The sequence below is a fragment of the Diceros bicornis genome, chromosome 14 (assembly GCF_020826845.1).
Source record: "Diceros bicornis minor isolate mBicDic1 chromosome 14, mDicBic1.mat.cur, whole genome shotgun sequence".
Lineage (NCBI taxonomy): Eukaryota > Metazoa > Chordata > Mammalia > Perissodactyla > Rhinocerotidae > Diceros > Diceros bicornis.
Window position 1 is genome coordinate 22,933,237 of NC_080753.1, and position 12,028 is coordinate 22,945,264.

General features: G+C 33.5%; 1 protein-coding gene across 6 annotated transcripts in view; it reads right to left on the bottom strand.

The window, feature by feature from the left end:
* Window positions 1–12,028, bottom strand: part of UBR2 (ubiquitin protein ligase E3 component n-recognin 2) — a 114,684-nt gene that overhangs the window by 54,315 nt on the left and 48,341 nt on the right. For 5 of the 6 annotated variants that reach the window (XM_058554367.1, XM_058554365.1, XM_058554368.1 and 2 more), the window contains 4 exons: window positions 9,053–9,173; window positions 6,914–7,021; window positions 6,449–6,537; window positions 4,401–4,499 (listed from right to left, as the gene is read on the bottom strand). In XM_058554367.1, the coding sequence (XP_058410350.1) occupies window positions 4,401–4,499; window positions 6,449–6,537; window positions 6,914–7,021; window positions 9,053–9,173 (417 nt within the window). Of the gene's footprint in view, window positions 1–4,400; window positions 4,500–4,569; window positions 4,669–6,448; window positions 6,538–6,913; window positions 7,022–9,052; window positions 9,174–12,028 lie in introns of all 6 variants that reach the window. The other variant, XM_058554366.1, reaches the window with a different exon arrangement.

Genomic DNA, 12,028 nt, shown 5'->3' on the forward strand with positions numbered 1-12,028 from the left:
GTTAATTCATAATGATAAAAGAGTCAATCTAGGTAGTACAACAATTCTAAATTTGTATGCATTCAATCACATAGCTTTAAGAAATATAAAGCAAAACTGAGAAAATTAAAAGGAGAAAGACAAATCAACAATCATTGTGGGAGATTATAACATGCTTCAACAGCTGACAGAACAAAAATTAGTAAGCTTATAAAAGACTTACACAATGAAAATTAGCAAACTTGACCTCAGTTTGCACTTAGGTCATATAAGCACACCCAATAATGAGAGAATATACACTATTTTCAAGTCCATATTGAACATTTACCAAAACTGAAAACATTCTGGGCAAAAAGCAAGGCCCAACAATTCCAAATGACTGAAATCAGTGTGTTCTCTGACCGCAGTGAAATTAAGCTAGAAATTCATAACAAAATGATTAGGAAATGCCCAAATGTTTTGAAATTTAGCAATATATTTCTAAGAAGTATAATCACAAAGAAGAAAAAAATGGGTCAAAGGAACTTAGTTTTTTAAACTGAATAATGAAAAAATGACATAAATTTGTGGGATGTGGCTAAAATTATTCTTAGATGGAAACTTAAGCCTTAAATGCACTGATCAGAAAACAAAGGCTGAAAGTTAAAGATCTAAATATCTACCTCAAGAAATTACAAAAAGAATGACAGTCACCATGTGGTGAATAAAAGCAGAAATCTTTTCCATTCCTGATCTCAGGGGAAAAGGTTTTAATATTTCACCATTAAGTACAATGTTTGCTTTGGGTTTTTACTTTTTATTTTGTTTTTAGGTGCTCTATCAGATTAAAGAAGTTCTCTTTCATTCCTAGTTTGCTATGAAGTATTTTTTGTTTGTTTTAAATCATGAATGTTTAATTTTCATGAATACAGGGAAAGTATTTGATATTTTTTCTCCTTTTTGTCTGTTAACAAGGTGCATTATGCCAGTTATTTATTTTTTTCCAAATGTTATACTACTCCTGCATTAAGAAAAAAAGCCAAACTTGGTGGTGGTGTATTATCCTTTTTCTATTATTGCTTGATTCAATTTGTGCAACTTCATTTGTGAGAGAGATTAGATGGTAATTTTCTTATAATTACCTTGTTGGATTTTGGTATGAAGATTATAGAGGACTCAATTAAATTGGCAAGTATATTCTTTCTCTGGTGTCTGGCAAAATTTATGTAAGACAGGTGTTATTTCTTTCTTAAATAGCTGGAAGAATTCCCTAGTGTAGCCATTCGAGTCTGGGGATTTCTTTGTGAGAAGATTTTTATACTAATTAAAATTTTCTATTTCTTTTTCTCTTTTATTAACCTGTGTTTTTTCTTAGGAATTTGTTTATTTCCTCCAAATTTCCAATTATATTGATTTAAGTTGGTCCTAATATTGTCTCATTTTCCAAATCTGTAAGATCTTTAATATCTATAATATCTTTAAGATCTGTAAGATCTATAGTTTTTTGTAGTCCTTTTTAAATTTAAATTTTTCTATTTTTCTTATTAGTCTTTATACAAATCTGTCCCCTTTTTTTGGTCTTTTCAGAGAACCAACTTCTGGTTGTGTTGATTTTTCTCTTTTGTATATTTACTTAATTTTGTTAATTTCTGCTCTTTATTTTTTCCCTTTTTCTACTTTTTAGTCAAAAGATATAAGTCCTCCCAATGGCATTTGAGGTATGGCACTGCCTACTCCCACCTTTACTCCTATCCCCAAACTCAATGACCTCATTGACCATTCCCTTCGTCACTCACTCTAGCAACACTTGCCTGTTTTGGGTTCTTTCTTCCAAAATGCCAGGTGCACGTTCATCTCAGAACTTCTGCCCTTGCTGTTCCCTCTGCCCAGGAGGCTCTCTGTCAGTCAGTCACATCACTCTCTCTCTCTCACCGCCCTCAGGTCTCTGTTCCGACACCACCTCTGAGAGGCCTTCTCTGATAATCTTGTAGAAAATATGATCCCTCCACAACTGTCACTCTCTTTAATCTCCTTTTCTACTTCATAGCACTTATCAACATTTGATTTATAATAAATAGTAGGCAACTGTTTGTGTTTCTGTCTCTCTCCAATTAGACTATAAATTCCACAGGAACTGGGACTTCTGTCTGTTTTGTTTACTGTTGTATTTATCCCCAGAGCCCAAAACAATGTCCAGTTAATAAAGGTGCTAAAAAAATATGTTTTGAATAAATGAATACATATACTATTTGTCTAGTGTTTCTAACTAAAGGAATTGGACAAGAAACAAAAATAAAAAGTTGAAATATCAGAAATAAAAATTCTTATTTGCAGATTAATAGAAATTCCAAGGAATCAACACAAAATATTAGAAGAAATAATAGGAGGACCAGACAGATACAAGATAGATATATAAAAGTCAGCAGTTTTCCTACATACTAGCCATAGTCAGATTAAAAATGTGAATAATTTACTATAGCATCAAAAATATAAAACATATAAACTTAATTTAAAAATGTGTAAGACCCATAACAAGAGAACTATGAAGCTCTTACTAAGAGCATAAAATAACACAAATAAATGAGGACAAATTACGTTCCTGGATAGGGATACTCAATATTGCCAAGTTATTGGCAAAAAAGTTCTTCCCAAATTATCTATAAGTATCTTTTCAGTCAAAATCCTAATGTGGGTTTTTTTTTTTTAAGAAATTGACAAACTGCTTTTAGTTCATCTTAAAAAAAAAAAAAAGGCCTAAGAATAATTAAGAAATTTGTGGAAAAGAATAACGAAAAGAAATTTAGATCTATACGATATCAAAATGGAATATTAAGCTAAAATTATTAAAACTGGGTGCTGGCACGGAAATGGACAAAAAGATCAATGAAGGAGGGAAACACAGATTTGAATGCACAGGGGATCATCTCAGAGGCTTCTCAAACTCATCCCTGACCAAACTGGAAGCATCACTTTCCCTCTTCACAAACCCTACTCACTCTCCAAAACTCCCTGTGCAAGTAGCACAAATTCCACTCGGTTCCAAGTCAGAAACTCTAGAATCATCTTTATACTTTTCCCTCAAACTCAACAACCAATCACTCACCAAACCCAATATCCCTCAAACCCAACATCTGGCCAGTTCTGTAGATTTTACTACCTAAATATCTCTCACAAGTCTTATATCCACTGCTACAGTCCCAGTTCAAGTTACTATCAATTCTTGTCTGGATCATTGCATTAGCTTCTAATTAGGTTACTCACACTCATTTTTGCCCCCCTGCCAATTTGTCCTCCAAATTAAAAACAGCATAATATTTTAAAAATCACAAATGTGATGACATAAGTGCCACTTAAAACTCTTCAATGCCTTTCCACACTCCTAAAAATCAACGTTGTTAATTTGGCCTATAACAATATCTTATTAACGGGTAAACAGACTTCAGATAGCTTCAACTGTACTAGAATATGTCCTTGAATATAAAAGTAATCTGGGGGAAAAAGTCACTAAAAGAAAAAAAACAGGAAAATACATCTTATTAGTAAAATAACTGTAGAATAATCTTAAATCTATACAACTTGGCCCCTGCCGACATTTCTGGTCTCATTTCACTCCATGTTCAAGGATCTCAACCATATTGGCTTTCTTTCTATTCCCTGTATAGGAATTTTCCTACTTCAGGACCTTCTCAAGTGCTAGTCCCTATGCATGGACTTCCTTCCATGACCCCGCATAAAGGTACCTTCCTTAGAGAATCCCTCTCTGAACTGTGGGAAAAGGTCAGCTCTCTCTATATTATTCTCTCTCAAAACAACCAAATTTTCCAGAGTTTTCATTACAATTTTGATTAACCATTTACGTGAGCCTTTCCCACTACTGTAAGTTTCATGAGGCAGGGACCACATCTGTTGTTGTTCACCACTGCATTCCCCAAACCTAGAACTGCCCAATAAACAACAGGTGCTCAATAAATTTTTGTTAAACGAATTAAATACAAATTTTAATTATTAAATAATACTAAAACATAGTGATGCCTTCCAGAGCAACTAGTGAAACTTAGTACAAGAGCACCCAATCATCGTGATTCAAATGCCTTAGCTACCCCTTTCCTTATTAGGGGGAAGGGAGTTTCTCAAAATGTGACATTATGTACAATATGCTGTCTGTTTCTAATGGATAAATTTGTTAAACCAATCAGCTTAATTTTAACTCATCAGTGCAAAACCTCAGGGAAGTACTACGAGAAAGTACAGATTAAGTTTAAATGACTTTTTCCTTCTAGATTACATATGTTCTAATACGGCTGAAGGTATATGAAGTCTGATCATCCATTAATGAAACTTCATTCTATTCAGGAATATACAGTTTTAGTTCTCTATTATTTTAAGGCTTTACTTCTGTTAATGGAAAACAAGAAAGTTCTTCTTAGTCTTTCAGTACTTACAAGTGAAGGAACCGTGAATATCTGAACCGAGAGGTCTGCGATTGAAAACTCTCTGTCGTGGTCATCTGTCACATAATCACTCTGCAAACGCTCATAGTTCTATTAAGAAGGCAAAAAAAGGCAAGGAGTGCCAGCTATCAGTCACAAAGAAAAGGCAAGCACTACTCACCAGAGTAGGTGCGGTGAAGAACTGGACAGACAGAGCAGTCACGGACACTGCTCGCTCGTGATCATCCTCCATAAAATCTCTCTGCAACTGCTGGTAATTCTAAACAACAAGGGGGAGATTCACCTCTAATCCACAATGACCAAATGTTCAAGGATTATAATGAAAAGTCAGTGCTGGAGGAGTCAATAAGGTAACACTGCTATGAGAATGATAACTGGAATGATTTCTACCAATTAAATTTTGTATAAATATTGATTCACCATACAGTCTTCTCAAGCATAATGAGTTCAAATAGGAGTGAGAGCTACTAAACGGCTGGGATGTTACTGCACACTGGTGGGGCTAAACCACAGCAGCTTTACACTGTCTCTGATGAAACCAGACTTTTACTACTTTTAGATGCATATCAGAATCACCTGATGGCTCTTTCAAAGTATACACGCTTGGACTCCAATCTTGGTGAACATGCTTCAGCAGGTTTGAGAACAGAGCACAAACACATGTATTGTGAAAGAGCTCCCCAAATGATTCTTTCATGATTCCTAAAAATTAGGGATTAATTCACTTCATTAATTCAAGTGAATAAAAAAAAAATAAGCAGTTAGCTTAATCACACGCTGCTAAAAGGGAGAAGAACATAATTCAACGATATCAACAACCTAGAGTTCATGATTCTTAAATCACCTCCCTATATACTGATACCGTGGTCTAGTATTTTGGCCGTAGGCACCTCTGTCGTAGACACCTTTGCCGCAAACATTTTTACTGCATAACTAATTGGCCGTAGGCAATTCTGCTATAAAAGATATTCGGTTTGAGTTTGGTTTCAACTGGAAAATATGGTGATAAAACTTACTAGAAGTGTGAAATAAGAGAGTGTAAAGTCAGACTGCATACTCTACTAGAAAATGATAACCCATTAGTTTGCAAATCCTTTAGTGAGCACAGTCATCTCTCCCATCCATCAAAACCAAGTTCATCAAGCTATGGCAGATATAAAAGAGGCGGCTACTAATTCACAACAGTCTTCGAGAGCAATAATTATCGATTCTTTAGCTAATTTAGATACAGGAGCTTGTTCTCTAATGCTGTCTTTACCAAATTTATCACACAATATTAGAAGTTGGAGGCAAAAAGAAGAATAAAGCTCCTCCCACACCTTGCAAAAAAAGAAACTGTTATATGATTTCTAATGAGTATAAGTTTCTTGAAAATTTTCTGATATTTGATAGTGGAGAACATGATGTGGACAAAATTTTGGTATCTGGCACAGAATCTGGCTAAGATGATATGGTGAAATATAAGGAGCGGGCATATGACAGAACATTTAAATGTAGTCCAGTTTGTACTACATGTTTCATATGTCCTTTTTAATGTCTCTCTTTTTTTTTTTTGCTATGTTTTACAGAAAAATTGCTTTTTGGCCAATTAGCTATGCAGCGAAAAAGTTTGAGGCAAAAATGCTTTCGGCAAAGACGTCTGTAGCAAAGATGCTTACTGGGAAATCACCTACAACCCATTTATACATGGGTCATTTCAACTACCATTATCTTTTCCTTATACGAATTTTAATAGGAATAATACTGTAATTCACAATGGCATAGGTTTAAATTCTTCAATTATCATTTCATATCATACACACTGCTCAGATGGATATTCATATTATCATGGCAGGTGATGAACAGGAAAAGCCTCACTGCTAGAACTTTATTGTATTGATAAGAGAGAAAAAGATCCTTTATGAAGTTTCTTAGAATTTAAAATCAACACACTGACATATTACTATTAGTTGCTTTCCAAAGCCTGGATATAATCATGGGCTACAGTTACTCTGAACATAACCTATTTTGTTAATCTTCAAAACTGGGAAACTACTTACCTTTGCAAATCGAACAGCAAACAGTTTCTTGTATTTCAAATCCATAAGTAGACTGCTCATGAACAACTGATGATACACACTCCTAGCACCTTTTACAAAAAACACAGATGTAAGTTAAGGATATACCAAATAAGCTAAAAATTACATTTCCAAAGTTTTTATATGATTAGTTGCATTTTAAGTCTCAAGAGCAAAACTCTACACGTTCCTCAGTATAAAATACCGGCACTCTGCTTCTTGAAATGTCAGTTTTTCTAAATATTGTTTTCTAACAAAACATAAAGGTTATTTAATTTGGGTCATGGACTGCAAAAAATTTTTTTTCCCCAAAGAATAAGACTACATGTGCTAATTCTAAAAACCATAAATATATTTATTAAATACCTTCCCAAATGAAAAAAAACTTTAACATCCCAATTACCTACGTAGGTTCCCCTATACCTTAAAAGTAGGTAAGAGATTCACCTTTCCACAATTTGGAATCATTCAGCATCAATCTATCCACTAGAGAAGAGTTTTCACCATCCGGCCCTTCTTGTAAACCAACTTGACATAAAATTCGGCGAAGGCCATCTTAAAACAGGAAGAAAAGTAGTTGCGAAATAGTAACTTGAAATATTAAAATAAAATGACATTTTAGTAGAAATGTTCAAATGGATCTATAGACTTTTACAAAAGGTCAAATGTATTCAGAAAAAGTAAACATATTAACTATTTTATTAGCATTTTCACAAAAAGAAAAATTCCAAATCTTGCATTATATACCAACTCGCATTCCATAATACCAAAACATATGCCTATTAGAAAGGCAATGATCTCTTATGCTGTAAAGAATTTAAAGAGTAAAGCATCCAAAAACTACAGACATAAACATTGTTCTTTAAGCACCTATGCTAATTAAACCAGATTGTAGTAAAATTGTTAGACATCCCCTGATAACTGAAGGTAGGCATACTACTATTTAAAAGAAAGAACACATGACCTCTGGACTATAATATGTACCAGTCCATTTCATTAATGTTATGTAAAATATTCCTCATTCACTGAACAAAAATTCACTGTGTACCTAACACTATGTGAGAGGTCCTAAAAGACAAATTCCTACATCTTCTAAATGCTAAACTTAAAAAGTTCTTCAAATATTAATATAAGCATTAACATAACCAAAACTTCAATACCTTTTGTTTCATACTTTATAATTAAAATCACCATTTTTAGTCTTCTATAAGCATGCAAAATAGAAAAAAATGAAGTAATTTTTAAATTCAATAATAAAAGTCATGAAATAGAAATTATTTACAAGGCTAAAGAGAAAACCTTATATATATTAAATATTAAATAATAGATGATAAGGTCTTTAAATTACTGATGGTAAATATCTCAAAGAAAATTTTCAGCAGAAAATTGCTTCCATGATACTATTCATTAATACTGTAGCACCATACTTGGCATTCAGGTATCCAATGGAAAACATCAAAACTAAAAAAAAAACGAGGATAAGAAAAATAATTGGAAAGACATTTAAAAGGCAAACAAACGTTCTCCTAAATTTCCAGAGCTCCATATTTTCACCTGTCAGTTCACAGTATGGCAATGCCCTTTCTAATAGCCTTTCAATACAAATGTTTTAGAATTTTTCTTTATAGTAAACTTTGTAACGTCATGCCTGAAGAACAGTATGACAGATAGCTTGGATCTATTCCTATTTTACTCTTTAGTGTTATACACCAAATTTGTATTTTTGGCCTCGGACACGAGGGTTCTTACTTCTGCCACCATTACATTAAAAAGATTATCTAGGGGCCGGCCCGGTGGCGCAAGCGGTTAAGTGCGCGCGCTCCGCTGCGGCGGCCCGGGGTTCGCTGGTTCGGATCCCGGGCGCGCACCGACGCACTGCTTGGTAAGCCATGCTGTGGCGGCGTCCCATATAAAGTGGAGGAAGATGGGCACAGATGTTAGCCCAGGGCCGTCTTCCTCAGCAAAAAAAGAGGAGAATTGGCGGATGTTAGCTCAGGGCTGATCTCCTCACAAAAAAAAAAAAAAAAAAAAAAAAAAAAAAAAAAGATTATCTAATTTGTAGACTGTGGAAAAACAAAAAACCAAATACAAATCAGTAACTTCCAATTTGCAACTTTTCAGAGTTGCAAGATATTAGTACCAAAAGTTGTAGGAGTCAAAACAAAGATATCAACATTAGTGTTTTATCCTTTAAACTGCTAATCATTTAGGTGTCATTTACAGTAGCATTTTCCAGCTTGCTCAGTGGAAGAGTTCCACAGGATGCTCCGTTAAAAAAAAAAGGTTCTTTTATCAACCTTGTGAGATTTAGACCTCATTAGCATATTAAAGTCATTTATAATTGTTTAACCCAATGTTTCCTGCATTTATTTGAACACAGAATCTTTTGTATGCATATAAAAGAATCCCATGGATCAAAATTTGGGAAACACAGGTTTTTCTGTGCATAAAGATATTCTGAGATGGTATTTTAAAATGTGAAATTAAAGCAAGAAATTATTCCACTTGACAATTTTTCCAGAACAGTTTTGCAAGGACATTTGAGCTCATTTTTAAGTCACTTAGCACAAACTTTTATGAACCTACCTGAATATCCAATAATGTTTCCCAGCCAAGACAAAACTTTCAAACCAAAATTCTGATGTGCGACAATAGACGAATGCATAACTTGAACTTTGAGTGGCTTTGTCTGTCTACTGGTATTTCTCTTAAAAAGAAATGGCAAGATGAGAAAACAAACTTAAAAAAGGCTATTTTATAGAAAATTAATATTTTTATTTAATATAACTACACTATCATCATTATAGGGGAGTTTTTCATGTATGTAAGAAAAATACCACTTGGCTTGCCTTACTAAGATCCCAATTTTCTAAAAGGAACTTACAATTCTTAGGAAAAGCTAAGAAGTTAAAGGTTATGAGTAACCTGAATCTCTGGTCCTATATTTGAAAATCTGCCCCAACAATTATAAATTATTTAAATGCTTAAATTTGCTTTATGTCTTTAAACTAATTTCTTGATGCAATCATACATTTATTTAAATAATTCAGTTCATTGCACAGATGTGATCATGTTATCAATACTTTTAAAGAAGTGTAGTAAAATAAACATAAAAATTTCCAACTTAACTATTTTTAAGTGTACAGTTCAGTAGTGTTAAGTACATTCACATTGTTGTGTAACCAACCTCTAGAACTCTCTTCATCTTACAAAACTGAATCTCTATATCTATCAAACACTCTAGGTACATCATACAAGGGGAATTATACAGTATTTATCTTTTTGTGACTGGCTTATTTCACTTAGCATAAGGTCCTCAAGGTTCATCCATGTTGTAGCATGTATCAGATTTCCTTCCTTTTAAAGGCTGAATAATATTCTATTGTACGTATATAGATTTTGTTTAGCCATTCATCCACTGATAGACACTTGAGTTGCTGCTACCTTTTGTCTACTGTGAATGATGCTGCTATGAACATGTGTCAACACCTGTGATTTTCTATTATGTTTTTGTTGTTGTTTTGTTTATAATAGCCATCCTAATGGGTTGAGGTGGTATCTCATTGTGGTTTTTATTTCCATTTCTCTAATGATCAGTAATGTTGAGTAGGTTTTCTTGTGCTTAGTGGCAATCTGTGTATCTTCTTTGGAGAAATGTCTATTTAAGGCTATCAAAACTTTTTCCTTAAAATATTTTTCCCCCTTTTCATTTTTTGTTTGTATTATCTTTCTACCCCCCACTTCATCCCATCTCCATAACCCACATTAACACAGTACATCTTTGCATATTTTCTTCATCTATATATAGTATACATATACATATTATTATAAAGATTTTTATTTGATTTACAAAAATGCAATACTATACATACTCTTGTGCATCTCTGCGTTAACTGATTTTTTTTGGTTAATGACTCATAATATTCTGTGGTGTGGATTTATTCCAACATCCTCTAGAGAAGGGCATTCATAGTCCCTTTGTTTTCAGTCTTCTGTGACTACAAAAAAAGCAGTACTGAATATCTTTGTACACACACTTACTGGTGCTTATAGTTCTATGGGATAAATTCCTAGGAGAGGTAAAACTTTAATAGATGCTACTAGATTGTTTTCCAAAGATGCTGTGCTGCAGCAATTTATTTTTACGTGAGTATTCCTAATCTCTGCCAGCAAGATATTTTATCACTCTAATTTCTCCATTCTGATGGGTATGAAATCTCCCTGTCATTTTACAGATTACTAGTGAGTCTGAGTCTCTTTTCATATATATTGACTGCCTAGATTTTCTGTTGTGATTGCCTTTTCATACCCTAGCCCATTTTTCTATTTTGTTGTTTGTACCCTACTTGATAATCTATAAGTGCTGTTTATCATAAACATTAAATATCTATCCTCGGTGTTAGAAATGTTTCTAAATCTACTTTGTGTCTACCTACTTTGTTTGTTTGGAATATTTTGCTATGTGAGTTTTTTATGTAGCCAAAAATGTTTCTTTTCTAACTCCTGGGGTTCTAGTCTTGGTTAAGAAGCTCTCCTCCTCCCTTAGAATGTACTTGTAGTTTCCTAGATTTTCCTCATACTAGTATCTATTTTTGGACTTGCTATTCTATATTATGAATATATCTATGCCAATACCACCAGAGATTACAAATACTAATTTTTTAAAAAAGGAAAAATTGAAATGCTACTACTGAACATATAAGAAGTTACGAAGCAACAAATGTAAAGGAAAAAGAAAAAACCCTTTCCTTTACCTGGATTCATCTATTGTAAACATTTTATCCTAATTGCTTTATCATTTGCACATTACCTTTCTCTCTCCACACACAAATAGATACACACATGCACTTTTTAAATAAAAGAACCACTGAGGGTAAGTTATATGCATCATGCATCATGTCCCCTTATCCCTAAGTACTTCAGTATGTATTTCCTAAGAATGGGAATATTCTTTAACACAACCACAGTATAGTTTCTGATGCATTATTAAAGTGAATATTCCAGTTATCAAGGAATAATTTCTTAAATAAGACACAAAATGTACATATCATAAAGAAAAAGATATATCCGCTACACTAAAATTTAAAGCTTTTGCTCAATGAGAGGCACCACAAACAAACTTAAAATACAGTCACGTACTGCATAACAACGTTTTGGTCAACAATGGACTGCATATACGATGGTGGTCTCCTAAGATTAGTACCATATAGCCTAGGTGTGTAGTGGGCTATACCATCTAGGTTTGTATAAGTACACTCTATGAGGTTTGCACAATGACAAAGTCACCTAACGACGCATTTCTCAGAACTTATCCCTGCCACTAAGTGACACATGACTGTAAGTCACATATTGAGAAGAAATATTTGGAACAAAAGGTCAGGATTCAGGTTATGTCAAGAACTGCTACAAACGAGTAAGAAAAAGACAACCTAACAGAAAGAAACAGGTAGAGGGTATGAACAGGAAATTCACAGAAAAGAAAACTTAAGTGACCAATACAATAAATATGAAATAAGATGCTTTGTAATCAAGGCAATGCAAATTTGATGAGATGCTATTCAT